The sequence below is a fragment of the Coturnix japonica genome, chromosome 7 (assembly GCF_001577835.2).
Source record: "Coturnix japonica isolate 7356 chromosome 7, Coturnix japonica 2.1, whole genome shotgun sequence".
NCBI lineage: Eukaryota > Metazoa > Chordata > Aves > Galliformes > Phasianidae > Coturnix > Coturnix japonica.
The window spans coordinates 15,676,773-15,701,499 of record NC_029522.1 but is presented as its reverse complement, the minus strand read 5'-3'; the positions used below and the strand labels follow the sequence as shown (position 1 = coordinate 15,701,499).

General features: G+C 36.4%; 1 protein-coding gene across 4 annotated transcripts in view; it reads left to right on the top strand.

The window, feature by feature from the left end:
- RAPGEF4 (Rap guanine nucleotide exchange factor 4) overlaps positions 1-24,727 on the top strand; it is a 135,775-nt gene that overhangs the window by 4,958 nt on the left and 106,090 nt on the right. For 2 of the 4 annotated variants that reach the window (XM_015868497.2, XM_015868498.2), the window contains exons 2-4: positions 3,032-3,174; positions 4,288-4,376; positions 13,248-13,394. In XM_015868497.2, the coding sequence (XP_015723983.1) occupies positions 3,032-3,174; positions 4,288-4,376; positions 13,248-13,394 (379 nt within the window). Of the gene's footprint in view, positions 1-3,031; positions 3,175-4,287; positions 4,377-4,733; positions 4,837-10,399; positions 10,461-13,247; positions 13,395-24,727 lie in introns of those variants that run through there. The other 2 variants (XM_015868500.2, XM_015868499.1) reach the window with 2 other exon arrangements.

The window sequence follows — 24,727 nt, the reverse complement described above, 5'->3', positions numbered from 1 at the left end:
ACTGTTAATAGCCTTCTACTCCATGGAAGTAAACCCTCGTGCGGACATCGCTTGTTGTTAAAAAGTGTCTTTGTTGGTAAGACTGAGGTCTTAATTATAAGAATCCTAAAGTATTTTGATAGCTTGTGGGTATCCCTTCCTTAAACTTCTCTTTCTTAATGAGAAATTAAAAGTCACAGAGCCCTACAGCATTATGCAGAGGATAGGGGTGCTGTAGTGTGGAGAAGCGATTGACACTACAGTATTTTATTATTGCTGTTCTGTTTCCTCACTAAGTAAAACTATTTTGTTGAAACCAGTCTTGTTGCAGATTAAAAGCTCTTAAAATAAATGAGTTTGAATATTACTGCTGCACTGCAATCTGAAGCTTTTACACCTGCAAGATTACTTGTACTGCTAAAGACTAAGGGTTCCCTCAGCTTAGGACACCTAGTGTAAGGTAAATCCTCATTTCTAAGTGCTGAGGATCTTTCCAAGGAATTCTGATCATATTCAAGGTGACCACTGAATGGAGGATGTGCAGGTGTGCTCTAGACAGAAAGAGGTATCCTAATTTTGAAGGAATAAGTTCAGTTGCTATCCAGGCGGAAGTAACAGCTACAAATGCAAGGCACTGTGGCCCAACTGCTTGCTGTACTTAGACACTAGGTACACGTTACTTTATCTTGAGTCTCAAGTACAGAATTTTGTTTCTCACTGCTATGCTGGTGTTGAAAACCCTGAGAAGCATGGCTCAGCCACCTATGAGAATGCTCATTCTCCTGCGATGCTTGCTTTACTAGGGCTAAGAAGCAGTTCTGTCAGAAGAGCAAGCTTTTTGTGCACTTGATCTGTTTAAGGTGTGATAGTCCACATCAAGGGAAGTGAGCCCTACTCTCACCTTATTTGGAACTAGATGGAAACCCTGTCTGTTCAGCAACTCTCAGAAGGAAAAAACTACTTGTTGTATGGTGTATGACAACCCCCTCCAATCTCGTCTTTCTCATGGAACCAAAAGTGGAAGCAATTCTTGCACTCATATTTCAGGGCATGGAATGATGTTAATTTTATAAAACCTGGTGTCTATATTGAAATTCTGTTTGACTTTTTCCTGTCAGTGGCATCAAGCAATTAAAAATCATTAAACATCAAGATCCTACGCTCAGTTCTATGGTGAACTTGATCAGTCTTCTAAGTCCAGTTGTATGAAGGAAACAGTCACAAGGGGTTTTCTAGGAAAAGAGGATATATTGAGAATGATTTCCTTTTCTTTCCTTGCTCTGCTTTGCTATTCGTTTTGAGAGTCCAGAAAGGAATACAGTGTTGCAAGTGCTGCTGTAGCTTGGGTTGGGATCTCATAAAAGTGGATTTAAATTCTGTTTGCAGGTTGCAACTTCTTCTTAAAAGGGTTTTGACAAGAGAATTAATCTTATTAGTACCTGTCAGCTAGTACAGTTTAAAGAAAAAAAGAATAAAAAAAAAGAATAAAAGATACAGGTGAAAATCTTCTTGGAGAGATTTAAAAAGGAGCTGCTGTAGTTCGTTGTAGTCTGCAGTGGTAAGAGGATGTCGCTGTGATGTAGAAGTAACTGTATACACCAGAGAGTTATTATTCAGATCTGTATTTAATAAGGGTAGGTTGGAGTATAAATGAGGATAGACATTTAATCACTGCTAGACTTAATTTAATAAGAGAGGAAAGAGCTAGAGACTTAATGCAAAGAGGATCTGGGATTCTTCCATGAGTCAAAGATTTGGATTCCTAAAGTCTTTGATTCCAAAAAAAGTCACTAAAAAATTCCTGCTGGTAGGAGTGCTTGGACTGTAACTGTAACAATAAGATGGTGAAAGTAATGTTTGTGTTAACTTAGGCTTTGCTCATTGTGCGTGTGTTACTTGATTGTATCAGAAGAGTGTACAATCAATACAATCTCATAAGAATGTTCTGTGATTCCTTCTGTGCATGTTAGAATTATGAAATATCCTTTCTGATGCTTTCTGTTGGTTGTTGGCTGACCTGAATAACTGTGGTGTATATTCACGCTTAAAATGTATGGTACGGAGCAATTCACTTCAGGTTTCAAGTTCAAGTATGAAGTATCTTCTTGAACACTGATGCTCCATGTGCTTCTTTGTTGGAGAGAATTCCGCAATTGTTTTGAATCATTTTTAACATTTCTTTTTAAAGAAGGTTCCTGTCTTAGGTTTCTTTTTTTTTTTTTTTTTTTTTTTTTTTTTTTTCCTATCCAAGAACTTGTTTGTGTCATGGGTATTCATTTTATGATGAACTATTCCTTTATTCAGTTCAGACACTTGCTTCTATTCAGTTCATTACAATATACCAATCTTGTTCATAATTAAACTTTTCTCAATTCTGAATTCTGAGCCTCTAATTTTTTTTCAAGATTCATCTGTCTGTGTTGCCCTTTTTTAGGGGAATATTAACATTCATTATTAGTAAAGACTTAATATTCTTGTGTTTTTAATTTGTCCAACGTTATAAGACAAACTGTGAAAGACAAAGTTGTTCTTAAAATTGTCTTTTTGGTTTGCAGATGAAAAAGAAAGCAGAGCACATAAGTTAGTTTGTACCCAATAAAACACAGAAGAGAGGGGTTGATATGGGAACTCTGGTCATAACTAAAGATTTTATTTTATCCAGATAGAAAATGTGTATTTTTGGAACCAGTTCCAGAGTTGTCTTATGTGTTTGTGCTTCTTTGTATCTGTGTTCCCTTACAAACATAAAACCACATATACTCCTAAACTCATTAGAATTTAGACTGTACCATCATATGGACTTTATAGATACTGCTATGGCATGATTTTGGTGCTCAATGGGACTTCTGTGTGGAGACCATAACAATCATGCTGAAGTTGATAACAGAAGGTGGGATGTTTTGGAAGGGTTTTGTGTACCTGTAAAATAGTTTTTAGTTGATTTATGTTATTGTGTGACTTTTAATGTTAATATTTGTGAATTTAGTATGTGTGGATGGATGTGTTTCTCTGATAAAGCCATTGAGAACAGTTTCCTTTTATTGTTTTGCAGACCTTTGGAACGTTCCAGTGAAGATGTAGATATAATATTCACACGACTGAAAGAAGTGAAGGCCTTTGAGAAATTTCATCCAAACCTTCTCCAGCAGATATGTCTGTGTGGATATTATGAAAATCTGGAAAAGGGGATCACATGTAAGAAAGCTCCACTAATGACCTATTTTAAGTAGATAAAGTTGAGGTTTAGGTAGAGATTGTTTCTAGGAGATGGTTGAGAGAGAACAATCAGTGGAATGGCTGTAAAAATGTTTACAGTCTTGGTGATGGGAGAAGGCAGGATTAAGTGCTGCTTGCTCTACAAATAAAATATGTGGTGAATCTATGGTAACAAGACAGGCATAATTGGATTTAGGACTCTGCCACCATTTTGTTGGAAGATTAGAAGCAGTCATTGCACTTAAGCTTCCTTCTTCCTCTGTAAATGTACCATTGATCTCTTTAGTATAGGTTCTTTGCAATGTCAGGAGCTTTTATATCACTGAGGGATACCACTAATTGTGTATGGTTTCCAATCACAACACATTTGCAGAACTATGTAGTGCTGTAGGGTGCAAAAGCTCTGTGCTTGCTCTGGCAATCAAAGTGTCAGATGAAGCTGGAGAGCTGTTCTCAGTCTGTGGAGCTAAAATGGAAATAAGTGATGGCCCTGTCATGGGAACATGCGAGTTCCCAGACTGATACCAGGGGGGTAGCTAGTAGAGAAATTTGTAAGTGGTGTTTGGTAAATGCTGAGACCCCTCAGATAAATCTGACATTCTTTGTGTAGGCAGCACTGAGGTTTTTGTAGTGTATTAGGAATTTTAATGCTCTGTAGTCACACTGATGGAATACCTGAGTACTGAAGTCCTGCAGCTGTTTCTCAGCCAGAACTGTTACTGAGGGTAGTTCAATGCAGAATAGCACTCGGAGATTCTAAATTTCAAGGGTACATTTTTCAGAAAGTCTTTTTGTTATTATGCTTAATTTATTAACTAGATAACAGTAAAAAAAGAAGTGGGAAAGAACAAAGCAGTTCTGTGTGATTTCACTGGTTCAGCAGTCTCTTGATCAGTTTACTAAAATTTCTGGTGTCATTTACTATACATTCTGGTGTCATTGGAAATACTACTGGATGAATAAATAGTCTGATATAGCAAATATTGTACTGCCAGAAGTGACTATAGCAGTACTGTAATATGAGGGAAAATATTCGATAATGCCACTGAACTTAAGAAGATATATCTTACTTACAATATTTCTTATTTTCAGTATTCCGTCAGGGCGATATTGGGTCCAACTGGTATGCTGTTCTGACAGGCTCACTGGATGTGAAGGTTTCTGATACAAGCAACCACCAGGTAAAACAAGTTGTTCATTAAAACCATACAATTGGTAGTACAAAAGCTTAGGAGTTATATTAAGGTAGGTAACAATGAGATGTATTGCACAGATTTTTATTTTTTTTTTTCTCAGTGATACTTTTCTCTATGGAGGTAAGTTGTGCTATTGACTTCAAGAAAGATGGAATGGAATGCTCTGAAAAGTAAATTTGAAACAGGAGTCACAGTATTTTCTCATAACTAAAGATCTGTGAATTGTTAATTGATTCCCAAGAAACATTGTAATTCAGTTCTTGTTCTAGAAGTTCAGAACACACCCACCAACAGGGCAGCCTGGTAACAGCACACTGTGGTCTCTCCTGAAAGAAGGGGAAGATGTGATAGTAATAATGGAGTACCAGAACTGCTGCCAAGTTAAACCTGGAGAAAAGGCAGTGCAAAGAAATATAAGAGCAAGTAAAACACCAACAAATTGCAGGTGATTACTCCAATATCTTGACAATCCTATTTTTACAGAATTTGGATTTTTGAATAGTTACAAATAAAAAGATGAGAATAATATTAAAAAATCAATTGCCCAAATTAAAACTATATCCCAGAATGTGTGTGAGAAACTATAGATGGGGTTTAGACCTTTAGACTGGGGAAGATTTTTTGCTGATGGTAGTTTGGTGGAAACTGAAGCTCCTACTCAGCTGTGTGCAGCATTAGAATGCAAATCAGGGCACTGGGTGAACACTGGGTTTAACTTCCTTCAGTAAAATGATAGATTAAAAAAAACTTCTTTTATACTGTTATTTTTAGTAACCTCTTCATAATACTACCTAGAGACTAGTAGAGAGTAATTAGCCCAATTTAAGCAATTCTCTACATGACCTGGTTGTCACTGATACTGTCACAATTCAGGCTTTATGAAATGCTTTTCTGTGCAAGTCAGAAGCAATAATGAATATTTTCTGGTGGTCGCCCAAAGATGGCACTGCACTGTTATTAAGACCCAATACTCTTCACTGAATGAGAAATAAGTATATCCCCATGAGTATTCTGAATGTAAAAGTTAAGAATCTGGAGTGTTGATTTGTTGCATTGGATGGAAGGTTCAGCAGTTCAGCCTCTTAAGAAATGTAAATATTTTTTCTGCTCATTCAGGTTCACTGCATTTTCCTGCCAACAGGGAACTACAGAAATGCTGTTCATGTAGTTCTAGTTATGGAAATTATATTCTGCAGTAATTTCTAAACCATTTATTTCCTTCTCACAGGAATAATGAACTGAATTCTACTACTGTCTAGTTGCCATAGGATACAGCCTCACTGCTTGAAGAAGCAGCTTATGCGTTTACCATTCTAGTGCTGTAGAGGATTTGTGGGTGGGAACCTCTAAATAATGAGCCCAATATTTTCTCTGTCTTGGCCCCCATTTTTTCTTTATGCCACGTCCTTTCTGTTCTTTGCTCTTCTGCTCCTTGTCCTGACTTCAGCTCCTGCATGTCCTATTCTGGCAATACCTTAGTTCCCTGGTTGGGATAGTGCTAGTCCTTCTTGAGCTTGAAATGCTTACTAAGGCTCATTCTTACAGTGCTTACTGAAAACCCAGATGATGGAGGAAATACACTATAGCTCCACAGACTAAGCACTGACAGACTGAGTTGCTAGCATTGTCCTTCTAGCTAGAAATGGACGACCAATGCTCAAATGCCTGTTTATCTGTCATGGATTACACTTTCTAATAGCAATTCCAAGGAGCCAAAGCTACCTTTGCTGAGTTGTGGTAGTGATTAATTGCTATGCTTTTTACTCTTGTGCCATAAATAGCACTAATGCTTCTGGGAAATAATTCCTAATATTTGAAGGGAATTCATTTGTTACTGACACCATTGCTCACTTTGTTTCTTCAACCTGCAGTGCACATAGTTATACAGGCTGTTGCTATTAAGAGAAAGTGTTCTTGGGAAGCAGCTGCCTGTGATAAGTGCTGTTTGCTTCTTTGTGTAACCATGAAATTAGCAATTTTGGTACTGCAAGACAAATAATTTCATCCTGTTTTCGGAATATACAGTAGAGCTAATAATCAGCTCTCCCAACAAGTTGCATCTTTTGTTCCACACCTGTTAAAGATCAGCTATCTTTAACCATTTGTCAGTACTAGAAATGATTCCTCACCAGTCACACACAGGTAATGAGCCATGTGTATTGATTCTGGAGCTCCAAGTAGACTCACTGACAGAGTCTTGGCTAGGAAATAGGATGTTTTAGCTTTCCTCACAGGTTCTGTTCTGTTCTATTCTACTTAATACATGCTGGTTTTTTGTGTTTTTTTTTTTGTTGTTGTTGTTTTGTTTGTTTGTTTGTTTGTTTGTTTTAAAAAAAAGGCTGTAGACCTGGGTCTACAAGTTTGGCTCTTTTGAGTTCTGCTATTTTTGAATTTATTGGGTTTTGGAAGTTCTCTTTAATCTAGAAGCTTCATTCTGCTATTTTCCAGGACATGGAAATGTTGTTCTCCTGAGCCCAGAAAACCAAGCTCTATGCTTTTCCTGTGGTGCTTTTTTCCCCTTTAACAATGCTCTGACCCAGAAACAAGGTCTTATTTTTTATTTGTTAATATTTCCTTCAGTGGATATCTTGCTCCTAACAAAATGTCCTTGTTCAAGGCTAGCCTTCATTCCCTATTTAGTCTATATCTTGCTCTGCCTCTTAAACCTTTATCGTCCTTAGTTGCTTGCTACTAAGTTTCCTTTGTATCCTCTTCAACTTCTTGGAGCATTTTTACTTTAGTTTTCTGCATGTATAGTTACTGTTGCAGTGATCAATCTGAGCTTTCATATTTATGATGTGGAACTGTAGAAATGCTGGATTGTATTTCCAAGGAAGTTATTCTTACTAGTTAGTTTAGTTAGAATCTAATTAGCTATTAGATTCTAATAGTTAGAACAGAATCTAATTAGCTATTATCTATTAGAATCTAATAAAGTGTTTATTTGTGACCTGTAACCTTTAACGCTTAAATTGTGCAAGACGTTAGAGTAGATGAGGTTTTTGCAGCTTGAATTATCCTTTAATTGTATGATGATGAGTATAGTGTTAATATAAATATGACAATGATACTTCTGATTAGGAATGAAATACTGGTTCCTCTTTTAACTGGTATTTGTTTACCAAGGCAGCTTGTCTTTCGGTAAGCCTGAAAATAAATGTGCTATATAGCTGCTGCTATGTTCTACTTCTTAATGAAGCTATGTTTGGAGATTAGTTGCTTTCTTCTGTTGAAAGCACAGTAAGTTATTGTGCATTGTATGCTTACTAGGAGTATCTTGATGGCTTTTATTCTTACAAAGGCATGTAGTTGTGTATCTTGCACTGGAAGATGGATCTAAACATGTGAATGTGTCAAGTCTTCAGTGAAGCTAGTGAAGTATAACTTCATACAAGTTCTTGGTGTATATAAGCTCATTCAGACCCATTATATTTGCAGAAAATGTTAGTAATGCTGCTGAGGAGAAATTTGAAAAATCACGTAAACAGTATTAATGCTTACATTGCCTAGGATTTTCTAATGTAATAGGAGACATTTTTCTATTTACTGATTAAAGTATTAGAATAAACATTTAGGATCTCATAGATAAACTTTCACTTTGGGGAAACTTTTTGACTGCTTGCAGAGCTGTGTTATGTCACAAGAGGGCAGTGTTAGAATATATAACGAACAGTACAGGCAGCATTAAGCATTGAAATGGCTGTTTTGAAAATCATATTGAACTATTTATTGAACACCTTAAAGAATTTGACTGTTTCAGATTTCTCACTTACTGTTATTTCTGTTCTGCTGAGGCAGTAAAATATGCTAGCTGCTGATGATTGTGGCAGTAATTTCATTTGTCACTGAAATGGGAAGATACTGTTATAATAGTAATCTGACAAAATCACCCACCCAGTAGATCCTGAGTGGTGGTTGGTCTGCTTTCTGTACAAACTATTTTTGAACTTTCTGGCTGTTGAATGGTCAAGAAGTGACAGAAGAGAAGGATGTGGGTTTTGTTTGTTTTTCAAGGTACTGTCAAATACCAGGTGTAGAGGTAAGTGTAATGAGCTGCTTGGTCTTAATTTATTTTACTTGTAACAAATAACCTGATAGGTACTATACTTAAAAGTTTCATAAAGATTTAATAAGCACCCTTCAAAATAAATAGAATCGGCAGCCTGCTTCTGATTAGGGATGCTGCCCTCAGTTGTGAACAGATTCTGAGCATAATTCTTGGCACTGTTATCTACCAAAGTAAATAGCAGTCTAATTACCTTTTAGAAATATTTCTAGTTTAGTGTTGTCTTAAAGATGCTGTTAACTGTCTTATCTTTGCTTAGGTTTTGATGTCTACTTTGAAAACGAACAGGTTATGAAGGGTGACTGTGACTAAAATCTCAGAATAAAACTGCAAACAAATGCATGACAAAAGGATCAGTATGACAGCTCTCCCAGATTCCTCAGTGTTTTTTTTTTCACTGGATCAGATTCAGAGACTTCTAGCCTAAATGATTAAGATTTATATACTTGTCTGATACCAGAAGAAATTTCTTCTGGGAAGAAATAAAAAGAAGGATGAAGATCAAACAGCATTTTTTTTTTTTTAATGACAAGATTTTAGATTTAAAAAACAGACCAAACTGTTAAACACAGGGAACTGACTTCACAAGTGATTACCCTTTTTTAGTAAAGCTTTGAAGGAGGAGCTATGAGTGCTTGAGTAGTACAGCATTGTCAGCTGTAGGAAAATGTAAAGGACTAATGATCAAAAGCCAAACAAGTTAGTGGTGTTGCTGGGAAAAAATGACCATGAAGAAAGAGATATAGAGATATAAGTGTCTGTGTAAGAAAGGGAAGAATTTCTTGGTTGTCTGAAGCTGAGGATAAAGGAGTTATGTGATAAGATTAAGTGAAAATGAGGGAAGGGATTTCATGATGACAGTACTTGCAATACTGTATTCTGAATGCAAACATAAAATTGCCATTATGAATTTCAGGGATCACCTACAAGAAGCTAAGACATAGGATTTTACTGCAGTCTGTAGAGTAGTGTAAATATTCTGGAGCAGACTTAACTTATTAGTTTAAGCATGAGAATTGCTCTACCTTCTGTAACAGATATTGGGTGGACAAACAGACTTAAGTGAGAAGTTGGGTATTTTAGTCTGTACTGAGCTCCACAGCATTGTAGTTATCATGATTTAATTTCCTATATTGTCTGTACATACTCTTTTGATTCTGTCTGCCAAATACCCTAGAAAAAAGTCTGAGATGTTGCAGATACATTTATAGGATTAGATGGGAATGTATGGAAATAATTAATGTTATTATAGTACAGTTAATCTGATCTGAAGATACTTTAATTAGGAACTAGAGGAGAACTTGTTCCCAGTCTTCCTAGGAGTTAACAATTCATTTGAGCAGATCACTTTGCTGTTCATAAAGAGCATAGCCTAAAATGTGTTGTCAAACTGCAGTTCTACTGTGGAAGGATATTGCTGTGTTATCATTAAAAGTAGTGGATAATAATGTTTCATAAATTGATTCATAAATTTTCCTTTATGAATCAAGACTGAGACACATTCCATTGGAGGCTGTGGAGCAAAGATCACTTCATAGATAATTTAATCTACTTTCGCTTATATCCTTTGGTTGCTCTGTTATGAAAGGAAATTTTTGGCTGAAGACAGGTTTGATATTTGACTATTGGAAATAAGCAAATTTCCAAAATGCTGGCTTTTGCAGATTTCCTGTTAGGTGTAGAGATGGTATAGAATCCTGGAGGGACACAGGTGCAGAAGTGAGGTAGAAGTAAAAAGTAAAGGAAAATGATGAAATTAAAAAACATAAACAAAAAAAGCTTCAACAGTAAAATGAAAAATGCAAGTCACAGCTTGAAACAGTGATTGAGCCACCTGGTAGGAAGGCAGAGCAAACCCAGGGGAGCTCAGGTGCATGCAATGTACCTGAGTGATTGGAAGGGGTGCACCCAGGATCCACCCCTTCCCAGACCTCATTTAAGGTTTGACTGCGGAGGCAAGGGTATCTTGCTGGAGATTCCTGTGTACCCGTGTCCTTATTAAGGTAATTTCTTTATTTCTGTGCCCACACTGGCTACATTTGAGTAAATTCTTGCTTACTGTAGTCTGGGATCTTGCTGCCCTGCTGTCATTGCTGTCCTTTCAATCTCTTTACAACCAGATCCATTAATTTCCTTTTAAATGCAAAATATTATCAATACTAACATTCATTAAAAATACTTTAATGCTACAGCAAAAAAAATGCTCACCCTATCTCTCTGTTCCTAACATCAGTCAAGTTTTTTTTCCCATTTTCTTTGTTTCTGCCTTATACCATGACTTTGCCCAGAGTGCAAAATTTTTGGATGCTGGGTTCGAAAATAGAGAGTCACAGGTGAGGGAAAGAGCACTCAGGGAGCCATGTTATGATGAGGGAGGAGTGCTAATTCTTAGCTGTAGGATGCTTGGACAAAATCTTTAATGTTTTAGATTGATTTTAGGTGAGATGGGGAGGTGGCTGACATCAACTCTTTTGCTGTGTATCCTATCTGCTGTGATGGTGAAACTGAATGTATGGTCAGCCTGTGGTTTAAATGGCACCGTTTTTAGTGTGTTCAGAGGACAGAGAGCAGTGGAAACAATCTCATCTTTTAAAGTCTTTAATACTGCATTTTAAGTAAGTGTGTGAATTTTAGCTGGCTACCAGCAACTAGAACCTCCTGCTGCTTCTGGGATTGCAGAGGGGAACAGCAAACTGAGTTTTATGCTGCCAGCAATCCTCCTGCAGTCTACACCAAACAGCAGGAGGTTCTTGAGTGTGAGGTTAACAGGTATAATAGGAAATGCACACCTGATTCCCCAGGAGGCTGGAGATGTATAAATCGAGGGCAGAGAGAAGACAGGTCTCTGAAGCCTTGAAGAGGGCTTGCTCCTTAGTTGGTTGAGGAACTGCATCACTGTAGAAAGAGATTGGGGGGGGGGGGGGTGCGAAGAAAAAAATTTCACTTGATGGAAGCCTGAACTTTTCTTTAATGAAGATGGGCAGGACTGTTCCACCTCCTTCACCTAAAGCCTCTCAATGTTAATTTATTTCTAAGCCTTAACAGCTGCCTAATCAGAAGTTCTCTTAGAAAGTGGTTCCTTAATCAGTGTTTCTCCTTTTCATTTTTTTTCTATTTTATATGGAGGCAGGGAAAAGGAAGAAGAGAGTGAGGAAAAGTTTAGAGGTGGAAATGTGACTTAAAATCTACCTAGTAGAAATGGATTGGTAATTCTACACTGAACAGATATCTTTCATCTGAGCTTTCTCAATGAATTTGAGCATAATTTTAGTGCATGTCCTGTACTATAGGCTACTTATAGGGGCACCCATTTCTTATGTATTCATCACAAATATTTTTTTCTAACAGTGCCTGATTGTATTTGCCTTCCATGGAAGTGTGTTTCTGATGGTTGGTAAATTCTTCCTGGATCTTCTCTAAAACAGACTTGATTTTGTTTTCTTGAACAGATAATTTTATGTGATAATATCTGTGCAAAAGCAATTTGATGTGGTTCAGGGAACTGAACTAATATGGACATTTGTCTTTATAATGCAACTATAAAGCTACAAACTTGATCTTAATAACATTTGCCATTACCACTTATTAGATACTTGAAAGGAAAACAATGCAATTTTTAAACATAGAAAATGATGCTGAACTATGCTTATGTATCTCTTCTGACTTGTCCAAGATAAAGGAGTAGATGGGAGGACAACATTTTCTGTTTCACTTTCTGGAGCCATTATGTGAATCATACAGTTTGAATTAATGTACGTTTTTAATGATGTATCAAATAAAATCAGCATATTTCTGCTTATGTATTTGTGTAAAAGCATGTATAATGTCTTTAAAAAAAAAACCTGCAGCTTGTGTCTTAAAATTTTTAATACTGCTTGTATTTTTGTTTCTAAAATACTGAAAACACAGCCATTTATGGTCCAGCTTAGAAAAAAATGTATGTGCCCATCTATAGTGTGATGCTCAGGAACATAGCCGCTTGTAAGTATAGGACAGCGCATGTATCTGAAGGTCTTTATTCAGCCATGTGTTTAGTTTCTAGCAGTCTAATGTTTTTCCTGAAGGGTCTCTTGGTTTGTACTAGAATGTTCACATAGGAGTTCCTGGCCAGTAGATATGAATTAAACATCTTTTCATCACATGAATGATATAGACCTCATGTAGACCTTCTGAAGTGGCCTTTACTGTATGCTTAGGATCATCCCAATTACTCTAGACTTAATCCAAGATGTTTTCAAGCTTAATAGTTTGCTTGAAATGCCTGAGTTACGTTAAATTAATTTTTTTAGTCAACAGACAAATCATTATGAATGGAAGAGCTTATTTCAATAGAAAATATTAAGAAAATATACGTCAGATTTTTGTTTTGATGAAGGTAAACTATATAGGGCAGAAATTTTTGTTCTGGGATTGCCTAATTGATGCTAGTTACCTTCTGATCACCTCTGATGTTTCTAAAGGATTTAGTCATTGCAGCAGCGTTTAAACAGAATTTAAAGGTAGCTAAACAGAGATCATGACTTTCTTCCAGAGGTGAAGGTGATTGTTTGCAGCTAGATATTTCTCATCCAATTGGTGGTGGTAGAAAACAGAAGTTCTACTAGCTTCTGCACTGAAGCTTTGTGTGCTACTAATCAGTGTATTGTGAACTTTTTCAGTTTGTTTGGTACTCTTAGTTTTTTAAAAAAAAAAATTGCTAAGAAATGTTAAGGTAGTGCTGTTAGCAAATGTGATGTTAATTTTCCAGGATTTAAGAGTCTTTAATATGTCCTTTTCTTTTTAATTTAAAGGATGCTGTAACAATATGCACCCTGGGAATAGGAACTGCTTTTGGAGAGTCCATTCTTGATAACACTCCTCGCCATGCCACCATTGTTACCAGAGAATATAGCGAGCTCCTTCGAATTGAGCAGAAAGACTTCAAAGCACTCTGGGAGGTAAATTCAGATTTATTTGCAGTTTATGTAGAACAAAGTTTTAATATTTTAAGTTTTTATGAGATGCAAGCATACTTGTAGCCTAAGCATAGGAGTAATGCTTTAAAATCAGCTTGGACAAAAAGGAAAATATTTTAAATGTTTTTGACTATGTGATTGCATGCTACTGTATTGCTTTCTTATGGGCTTTGAAATTCATTTCTTATTTCATTTCTCCTAATTAAGTAACTTTGGAGTTTCTGGTAGAATTTGAATTTGTGCTGCAGGTGTTGCTGTCTTATGCTCAAACTTGCTGTTGTTGCCTGCATTTGCAAAGAGTGTACCCATACGATACACAGGTTTTAATATACCCTGCTTTACTCTGGTCTAATCAGCAGCCATAAGGAGTTTAAAATAGGCAGGTGGATAAAGTTACTTAGTCATTGATTACATCTGAGCTTCCTTAAAAACTTTTCCTTCTAGAGAACATAGAGCTGAATTTCTTTATTCTTTACTCTGTGTGTACTTCAGTGTTTGTGCTGAGAAAACTGCATTAATGCATTGCTCTGATAAGTTAATAGATTTGAATTTGTTGGGTTGTTGTAAACATTATGCTTAACTGAAAAAGTATTCTGGGGATTGCAAGGTATGTCATTGGCTTGGCCTGTGCTGTACTGCACTTGTATTGCCTATTTCAAATGGCAACCGCACTAGTTTAAGTTAAATTGTTCTAGAACATAAATGCCTACATCATTTACCCTTTGATCACTAATATAATGTTTCTAATAATTTTACTTATTTGATGTTTTTCTTGGTGATGCTCTTGAACAAGTCACGTGTTGAAAGCATTGGGAGCTATTGTGGGGAGCGGCAGCGAAATTAAATTTCAAATTTTATGAAATTTTAGAACGTGTCACAGAGACTGCAGGTGTCACTCAGAGACCACAGTAAAGCTTTAAGGTGCTACTTGGCTTTTTGTTTGCAGTGAAATGTTTCGTGCTTGGGGTGGTTTATTTTAGGGAGGCTGGCACTTTGCTTTAAGTGAGAATGCAAAACAGCACCCACAATAACTCTACTGGTTAGTCTGAGGTAGAGAACAGGGTAATTCACTTTTTTTGTTTGTTTTCAAGGTGGTATTTATTATGCTGTTGATTACTAATCCCAAAGCCTACCTAAAGTGTAGTTTGGGTATGTTGAACAGTGTATTCAAAACAGACAAAATTATTTGAGGAAATTCCTCTTAAAAATATTAGCAGACAAAGCAGTAGCAATAGTATGGTCTTATCCTTTTATAGAATTTCTAAAGCAAATGCTTTTTTTTCTAGGGAAACTTTTATGTTATGTATTTTTGTGTTCTGTGTTGTTTAATATGACTTATCCTGAGACGTGTGTATCTTTGATTTATTTCCCCATACAGGTTTAATAATTGGTGATACCACTCTGTTAACTTAAAATGTAATTTGATCAAAACCTTCACGCAGTGAGGAATGAACTGCAGATTTATTATCAGTGGTACAGTGGGAAAAATGGGACAAGGCAACAATGTCAGTAACATTACAGTACAGATGAAGTAGAAACTGAAATTTTGTGCATATGCGTTTCAGCTCTTGTGCTATGAAAATTTAACTGCAGGAAAAAAAAATAGTTTCCCCAGAACCAAGATTATGTAGTACTGCAGTTTAAGAACAGCCTAGGTAAACAGTAGGTCTGTAATTCTTACATTGCTGCAACTTTTATGAATGTAGGTTTTCTATGATTAATCAAGTAGTGCAAAAATTGTGATTAAGGGGTGGTTGTTTCCCGTGTTTATGTACCACAATACTTCTTTTTGGTTAAAAGAACAAATGAAAATTATTTGCTGGTAAATGGTAACTGCATGTGAGTCATGAGGGGGCAATAAAAATATATATGTATTATTAGGATATGAATATAAGCTTGGAAAATGATCAAGTGTATACTGATAGACAGTTATTGTGCAGCTGACCAGAAATGATAGGACTAGGAACTATGAGCTACCTTACTTCATAAAAATTTCTTAAGGCTGAAGTGCGTTGATGAGAATCTTACTTGCAATAGATTGGTTTTACTTTTGCTATCACAAATCTAGGCAGCTCCTTGGAAGAGAAATTTACATTCATACTGCTTATGAGGCTTTTGGTATAAGTTCTAAAGCTAGATTGTAAGAGGGAGAGAGATCTATTTTAAGTTGAGAAACTTTCAATATCTCTACAACACAGTTTTATGAATTTACATACTTTTCTGCTTTTTACTTAAATAGAAAAGTGATCTTTTTCTGTATTAGCTGTATTGCTTTAAGAAACTGTACTTATTCATGTGTTTAACAGAGCAGATGTGGCTTATTAACATATTTAATGTACAAAATATGCAGCAGAATATAGTGATCTCTTACTTTGAGTGCAATTACAATTGGGTTTATATCTGAAAGATTGCTATTTTTAAGTGACTTTATCACTTTCCTTTTGTCAGTTTTATAGACTTAAATGCTCTTGTGGAAAACATAAGATATTCTTTATCAAAAGCATAATTAGCTGCCTTTTGTGATACAGAGCCAAATACTCCGCTCTTTACAGAAAGATCTTCTGCAATCTCCTTCTTTAACAGTCAGGGAAAGTCAGTCTAAACAAATAATATTGTCTGAGTAACAGCAATTACTATTTAAAATGGCCTAGTGTTCTCTCTAGTGGCTATATCCATTTAAGTAGCATCCTGTTCAGAAACATCTGTTGAAGTTCTGAGCTTACTCATCCTTGGAGACTTATTTTTCTGTCCACAGCTGCTAGAACAGATTGGGGTTTATGAAATCTGTGGTTAGGTTTTCACACAGCCAAACAGTCTTGAGGAAAGGACTGCTAGGAGGCTGTGGGAATCACGGGTGTCAGAACTTGGTGTGTGACCTGTCCCTGGCGTTCATTTTTGAGGTTCTGTAGCAACTGCTACAAACACGGTAGACATCAATGGTCCTATGGTGATAAGAATGCACCTTCCCTCTTTACATCACTGAGTGCAGTATTAGCTACCTTGCCCCAAACCACAAGGGTGGTTACATCCAAAAATAAACATAAATGCAGAAGATTGTACACAAGCAGCTCTTGTCAAGTGCACCCTGGCGGGTCAGTGGCTTGCTCCACCCCCTTCTAGCTTTAATGTTTCCAACGGAGTGGGAGCAAAATGATTGCATTTGAACAGTGTTATTGTTGCGGAAGTTCTCTGTAGTTCATCCTCAAGCTTTGTCCTTCCATGCAATTGCAAAGTGATTCAAGCCCAGACAGGAAGGGAGTGAATCTGCTGAGAGGTAACTTATTTTTAGAGGTCTTTCCTACCACAGTAAATTACTCAGGCTTCCTTGAATAACATACAAATAACCAATTTACTTTTTGTGTGGAGTAAGATTCAGTTAGAAGTTACTGACTGTGCTCTGAGAAACACTTGAGTAAATGAAGAGCAACTACTACCTTGGTATGCAGTGACTTTGGAGAGAGGGAGTCTTGGCCCCTGTAAGGTCAGAATGGGTATTTTAATTATTCTTTTCTTTCTAACCATCAACCCTTAAACATCTTGTTGTCTGGTTAACAGTAGTGTAATTTGCTTCCTCCTTTTGTCTGTCTCATAGTTCAGTCGCCCTCAACAGGCTTCAGTGGTCTGAAAAAACAGCTTTGGAAGAAAACATTTTTTTATCTTTTGTTCTGAGCATTTATAATGTTAGTATTTAATGAGCTAATTTAAAACAGATTGCCTGTCAAAACAGGAAAAAAAAAAAATCAAAATAGCTTGGAATGCTGTTTAGGAAACAACTGGTCACTTCATACATGTGATTTAAATGCAGCGTACAGTGAGACTTCTGAGTAAGGTTTATTTTCACCAGAACTGAGGCAGTAGCTCTCAGTGCTTTTCCACACAGTATCAGTTTGTCGTTTGAAATTGTATCTAATTATTAAAGTGGGAATTATGAAGGCACTATGAAAACACATTAATGGAAATAAACATTGATGAACTTTTAAAAAAATCCATTTGTCTGTGCAATAAGTGCATTATTTATCACTGTATGTTACTGAGTCAAATGCAAGGCAATACAGTGGGCAGCATTTCAGAGAGGCAGCCTTTTCCTTGCCCTAGGCTATTGGAATATATGTCACAGGGTTAGAGGAGGGAGTTCTTCCTTCTCTCTCTGGTAGACTTCTAATTATTGCACATTTTTAAAGAATACTAGGTATCTCATGTACTTGTCAGTACTTCCTAATGCACCTATCACAACTTCAGTGTTCCATATCAGAAATTTCCATATCATAAAGTGAGATATTTGTCAGGATGTGAGAAATTAGGTGCTGGTAAAAAGGGGTGATGGGAATGAATCAAATAATTGGATTAAGGCCTAGCTAAACAAACTCTTTGATTTTGCTTTATTACTGTCAGTATGTTGTCTAGTAATCAGTTGCAAAAGTCTTTGCAACAATTTATTGATTTCCTGTAGGTAAGTATAACAGGGACATAAAACTGTAGTTAATAAAATGAAGCCAGTTTAACTTTACAGAATGGGTGACTGTGTGATTTTAAAATAGTGAAGTGCTTGGAAGAAGGTAGTTGTGGAATGACTGGCTTTCTCTGTCTGCTTCATGTCACGCTCCATTGACTGCTCAAATTCTACCTTGATTATTCATCTCTCTAATGAAGTTTTATTTGAGAAATATGAAAGAGATCAGATTGTAGTAGCTTATCTTTGGACTGTAGCTGTAATACTTAGTTCATCAAGCTCCCAAATAACCATCTTGTTGGAACAAGGAGGAACTTTTCCAGAGTATTTGGTAGGGAATGCAACATGGAATTAAGATGTGAAAGGACTCAGGTGTGTGGGATGCATTGTCTTGTGCTGTCTGCAAATCTTCAGCTGCTGAGGGATTCAAATTTATATGCAAAGAAAAGGACTAGTGTGTTAGACATTAAATATGAAGTGATGATAGGCAATCAGATATTTTTCCTAGACTAACACATGGAAGGGGGGAGGAATAAGAAAAATTCTTCCTCCTGGCTTTAGAATATGACAGCGAACACAGAATTGGCAAGATATGAGCAAACATTTGTAAGTAACTAACATTCCACCTTCATACCTTCTGTGTTAATGCTGGTAAAAACACAGAGTGAGTAGTAGGGAAAGATTCCAAAATCGTCGGTTCACAAAGACAACTTGTGAAACTGCACTTCTAGTTTTACTGGTGCAAACTGAGTATGTTTCAAATGAAGACAGTACAATTGCTTTGGTAAACATGAAGCTAAGTGGGAGCAGAACATTGCCTTGAATACTGCTGTTTTGTTTCCTTTCCTTACTTTTGCAATGAACTCCTGGGATCTTCCCTTTTGTTTTCTTTTGTCAAACATTTATAATATTAACACATTATTTTCTGGAAGAGCAGATGTGATTATGGAATGGTATTCTATCCTCAGTAGCTTTACAACCAAAGTAATGTTTGCATATAAAATAGCAACTTTAGTACATTAATTCATGTATTAAAAAAAAAAAAAGGCAGTTCTTTGTGGTCACTTCTCATGACCCTATCCTAAAAGGTAGCCTTCTGGTTGATGGTGCATGGTTTCTGCAAAAGATGAAGGGGATTCAGTCTGAAGTTTGCAAATTTTACTTTCCTTGTCCTTTGTCTAAGGTGACAGACTTGAGCATTCAGGATACTCCTTAAGCAGTGGAAAAGTCTGAAAAATAACAAGTTGCTTGGAAAGACCTAAGCCTTCCTCATGTTTCTCTGCAACAAGCCTTCTTGGTTCTTGCTCTTGAATGTCATCTGTTTCCACCTCCGTGTCCTCCTTTATTCCTATTTCTTTTTCAGTTGCAACATTTTGTGTCTGTGTCATTATTTCTCCATTCGGAGACAAAAAGCTTTGTAGTTCAGTGTTTTCTTAGCCCTAACTAGTGTGGCATTTCTCATGGATACAATTGTCTCTGTAATAATGCCCATCAGCTTGAAGCCCATGATGCCAGTTACTGTGCAAATATATAGTTACTCTTGCTTGCATCCCTTGTGAATGTTTATCTTTATTAACACTTCAAAAGATTCTTAAATCATATTGCAGAGAGCTTGACTTTCTAGAGATTCCTCACTGGGAAAAGAGCAAATAGACTAACATGCTTGCTGGATTTCTCTTCCTGCTAAGTAATTCATTTATTGGTTTCTCTTCTTTCTATTTTATTTCTAACCATAATAAAATGTGGACTCATCCAGTTTTCAAGAAAAGAATTTTGATAAATTCCCAAAATACTTAAATATCAGAAGGGCAAGCTGGAATGTAGACATTTAAGCTCTGCAGATGCTTTTGAGGCAGCATTTTTTTTTTTTTTCTCTTGGAAGCATTACTGCCAAACTTGCATTTTCTATAACCAGCTTTTATATTAGCAAAGCAACTGCTTTTCATCCTCTGCAGATTGTATTATTGAATGTGGTATCTCTAAGCTTGATATGCTAAACAGGGAGAAGTTGTATATTGCAACACACAGCTGGAAGCCTATGAATATTAGGGAGCAAACTTAGGTACTTCCATTAGTCCATTTTTTACTATGTAACCCCACCTTTCAGAAGAACTGTATTTGAATCTTATAAGATAGCTCTTAGTTCTTCCATTGTTTTTTGATCAAACATAAGTCTTTAATGATTGAGTATCTTGTTCTCATCAGACACAGGAAAAAATGAGTAATATGAGTATGTAGCTGTGGGTATATAATCTGTCTCTATCTTGCGTGTTTATATTAGTGCATTAAATTCTCATTTATCGTGACAAATTGCCTTGAGCTTTCAACTGCTCTTGGTGGCAAGGCCCTTTATTGCCTTTAGAGTGGATACAAAGGTGATCAACTGTACATGGGTTTGCTCATATTTCTTAACTTTTGAGTTTGACATTGTTCCTTTACACAACCGTGAGGGTGATGTGGATGAAGTTGGTCTTGTAGACTGATGTTTTCTGATTTTCTAGTCAGCCTTATCTCAGTTCTTCATTTCTTTACTTCCTCACACAGAAAATAAATCTATTGTCTATCCTGAGGCTATTTGGTTCCTGCAGGTTCTTGAGAAAGCAGAAATCCCTTGGCAGCTTTTTAGCAAAGAATTCTAGTTGTGTATGTTGCTTTACAGTGGTGGATATGGTTATGTCTTCCTCTAAGGCGTTTCTTTAGAATGCATGCTGCATTTGAGTAGGTGCTTTCAGCTTGTACTATACAGGGAGTAAGGAAAATAATGTAATGCCAATTATTAGATCAATGAATGTGTTTTAACATTGATGTTTTTAAAATCCATTTGCTTAACTGTGCTGGCATTTATTAGAAAAAGCCAATAAGATTTGTAGTGGTGGAAGATCTTCTGTGAATTAGCACATAATTAAAGCAAGGCAGTTATATTTTAGATTTATTTTTTTCCTGACAGATTAGTTCATAAAATATCTTGTGAAATAGTTTCTATCCACTTATATAGCAAGAACAGTACAACCTGCGAGACCCACTTATTACTCATTATATTATACACTTATTATATTCCCCTTTTCTTAAGGTTGCTTTCTCTTGAGTGAGCATTCAATACCTTAAAATCAAAACAAGCTAAAATACTAAAAAATATTAGTTTTAAGGCTTAATAAATAGACTAAAAAAGAAACAAACTTTTTCTTATCTTAGAATAGTCCTAATAGATGTCTTTTCCTGGATGCAATCAGAGCTGTAAGTTTCAACATTTACCCTTTCATGTAGGCTGTATCCTCACCTCTTTTCATGCATGGTGAAATACTACCTTACTGTAGTCAATGAGCATTATGGGACTTCAGCCCAGGTAATTTCTAATTTCTTCTCCTTTTGTAGGATGCAGTGCAGGCTGCATAAATCCTATTTATTTTATTTTTATCACTTTTATTCAGTGACATCTGCTGTCTTGTGAGTTTGGTGTCATTGAAATGATTTGGTGGCTTGGTGGTTCGGGGTGTGGAACAAACAGGTCAACTCAATAGTTGTACTGAGGTAAGTTGTATCAAACTGTTACAAACTCTTGGCATCTTGGAGTTACACTTAAAAGTGAAAATATAAAGCACTATTGACTGGATGTGGAATATCTCCTTTGGCAGAAAACAGCAACTAAAGGAGCCAGCCTTTGATTTGTGCTGGCATGTCCAGTACTGGGTGAGGGGAAAGAGGAAACAAACAGAAATGCCTGCTCTCTAATTAATCCTTGTTTCAGTCTATACACTGGAACTCAAGCAATAAGAGTTCATAGGGTTAGTGTGTGTTGCTGTAATTTCATTGTTTTTTTTCCTCAAGCTACAAAATTTCTAGAAATGTATCCAGTAGCAGTGGAAAAGTATCAGGTCCGAAATGAGCTCCGATGGGGCTGCACGTCTGCTTAAATGCAGACCTATTATTGCTGTTTTGTGCTGCTTCTGAATTCAGAGGTTTATGAGAATATGTAAATTGGTACCATGCTGTCAGTGATGTGGTGCTGAAAGCTCTGTTCCTTTTTCCTTCATCTTCTCATGATTACGTAATGCCACTAATGTGTATTTTCCCTGAACTCTTTTTAAAATAGTTTTGTGTTGCATTTCAGAAGCAAATATTTAATGTGAAACTTGCAAATGAAAGCTTACCTCCAATTATCTTCTGATTTTTATTCGTTCATTGTAGATTACATTAGTAAAATTCTCATCTTTTTACACATGGTACTTGGCTCTAAACCAGGCTTGTATGCCATGTGTTTGAAGGTGATAAATAATCAACATTTAAAATTAAACCTTGTCATCTTGCATTTAGTACCCATTGATATAATTAAACTTGCTTACATTTTAACCTCTGACCATTTCCTAACTAATTTCTACTTAATTTTGCATTCCACCTCTCTCATGACCTTTGAAAAATACTTTTCTTGACAACCAGCACAAAATAATTTATTGTGGTATTAACCACTTGATTTTCCAAAAACACTCAGACAATCTTTATTCTGTAGGTTTCCCTAGAGCCCTATTAAGATGTTCACAAGTACTGGTTAGTAGAAAATGGGCAGAATATTGCTGTTTTGTTCTAGCATCATAAAATTACACCATGTAATACTATTTTTGTATGATCCAGTCTTTGAGAAACTGACTCATTCAGAGAAGTCATGCTGATCTGAAAGGGGTGAGTTGTAAGGGAACTTGCTTGAGTTACTTCGTCTTTCATGCTTAATTCTCTCCAGGGATGATGTTGGAGACTCTCAGTACAGTTATGGGAAGATTAAAAGCTTGGTACAGGCTTGTTTTCTCCCATCTTCCCTTCTGCCGATACCTTCCAAGCCTCTGTAAAAGCATGAAACATTTTCCAAAGGTTTCTCCCCCTTCTTCTCTTTTACTGTCATTTTGCAGGCAGTTTTCTGGTATGCTTCCCTTCTATACATTTACCATTTATCAGTGTGGTCTCTATTTCTGCACTTGTCGCTGTTTATCCTGCTAGCATTTTATGTCAATTTAGTTGATCTCTGGAGAGGAGTTCATTGAGTATTTCTTCCTAGGTTTGTGTGATGGTTGGATAATCAGAGATCAATAAGCAATTAGGAAATAATTCTTGCATCATTGGTGAGAATTACACCATAACTGTGTCTATTTCTTAGTACGCTGGTACTGCAGTGCTAGAAGGAGTGAAATGGAGCAAAAGTGTGGGAATTTAAGCAGATAAGTCTGAATATGTGGATTTGGTTGTGAGGAAGGTACCATTTTATATAATGCTCCTCTTTGAAGGAGAGCTATGTGCAATCTGAGCAAGTAAAAACTGGTGCTTTTACCTATGCTGGTGCTGTGATAATGGTCAAAAGATCATATATTTTGAGGTTGCAACAGAAGTTCACAACAAAACTGATTTAGCAGATTGTCTGATGTGTTTACATACATCTGCCATATGGAATTTCCTTGAGTGTTACTTCCATCTGATCTCATAAACAAAATGTACTCTGCTATTTTATTCTGAGACAGGCTTTTCCTGTTTTAACTGCCTTCCAAACTTTCTGAAGTTTTTTTAAATTATTATTTATATTTATTCAGAAAGTGATGCATGCTACCAAACAGCCCACAAGAACTGACCTTTCAGTGAGCAGTTGTCAACCCTGTTCTTTCACATTATATAAAGCTGCAAGGAACAGGAAATCCTGGAAATGCATGCTCCAAGCCATAGGAATGGTAGTAACGCACATGTTATTAACATAGGAATTCTGGGAGGAATGGATGTTATGTAGGCAGCCATACTGTTAATGCAAGTAGAAAACTATATGCTATCTTTATATTGTGTTTAAGTGAGCGCTTTTGAATGGTTTTCTTTGTGCATGCTGTATGAGATGCAGATTTAACTCCCCGGAGTCAAATTGATCACCATGATAAAAACATATTAGAATGTGTGATGCCGTATAAAGGAAAATCTCTTAATCTACTTTTTAATTGTCAGTTTGTAATGAGGGCATGTACTGCCTTCCTGATCACGAATGTGCTGCTTGTCAGCGCTTCCATAGTAGCAGCACTCTCCTGACTCTTACTTCTCCAACAGTGTTCATCTCTTTGTGGTTAGCATCAGTCACAGACTGCTCCATAAGGGGAAAGGAAAATTATTCTTGTTAGATGCTCTGTGTGGTGAGAGAAAAGTAGCACACATCAAGTATTTGGACTCTTAAAACAAGGTGGTGTGCTTCCACTCAGTTGTATGTACTTGTAACAGGATGTAGAAAGGCACAATGTTCTTAAGTCAAACCTGTCCAGTTCCTGTAATTTCATTGCAATAAGGGACAGCAGAATTGGTCACACCTGTGGCAAAAGGCTCCACATCCTCTGGCTTCTGTCTCTTGCTGTTGTCTATGTATTTTAGAAACCGAGTTTAACAGTGTAGCAAACTGCATAAATAAAACCTGTCAGGCTTTTTCCTTGTCAGCTTTAAAGAGCAGCAACAGATGTGTTCCCTCTTTTGAAGCTAGAATATAGTTATGTAATAAGATCTTGATTTGCATTTTTATTTTCCATTTTATTATATCCATTCACTGTTTTTATCTCTCTTCCAGGTACATATTATTTTGTTCTGCATATTCTCTAAAGTTTTGTCCATTCACATGTAAAGTATCCATTCTGAGTGATTTGTGAATGGCCACTTATAGAGACATATGCCACAGCTAAGTGCGTTGAGTGCTACAGACAATGTTATTCTGATTTCCCTTCTCAGTTTTAAGACCTTATTCTCTTATTCTCTGGTTTTTGTATGTACTGCTTTCATGTATATGAGATAATTTGTCTTCAGTACTTAAAATCTTATGTTTGCACACAGTTGTCATATCTATGTATTGGCATCACTATACAAG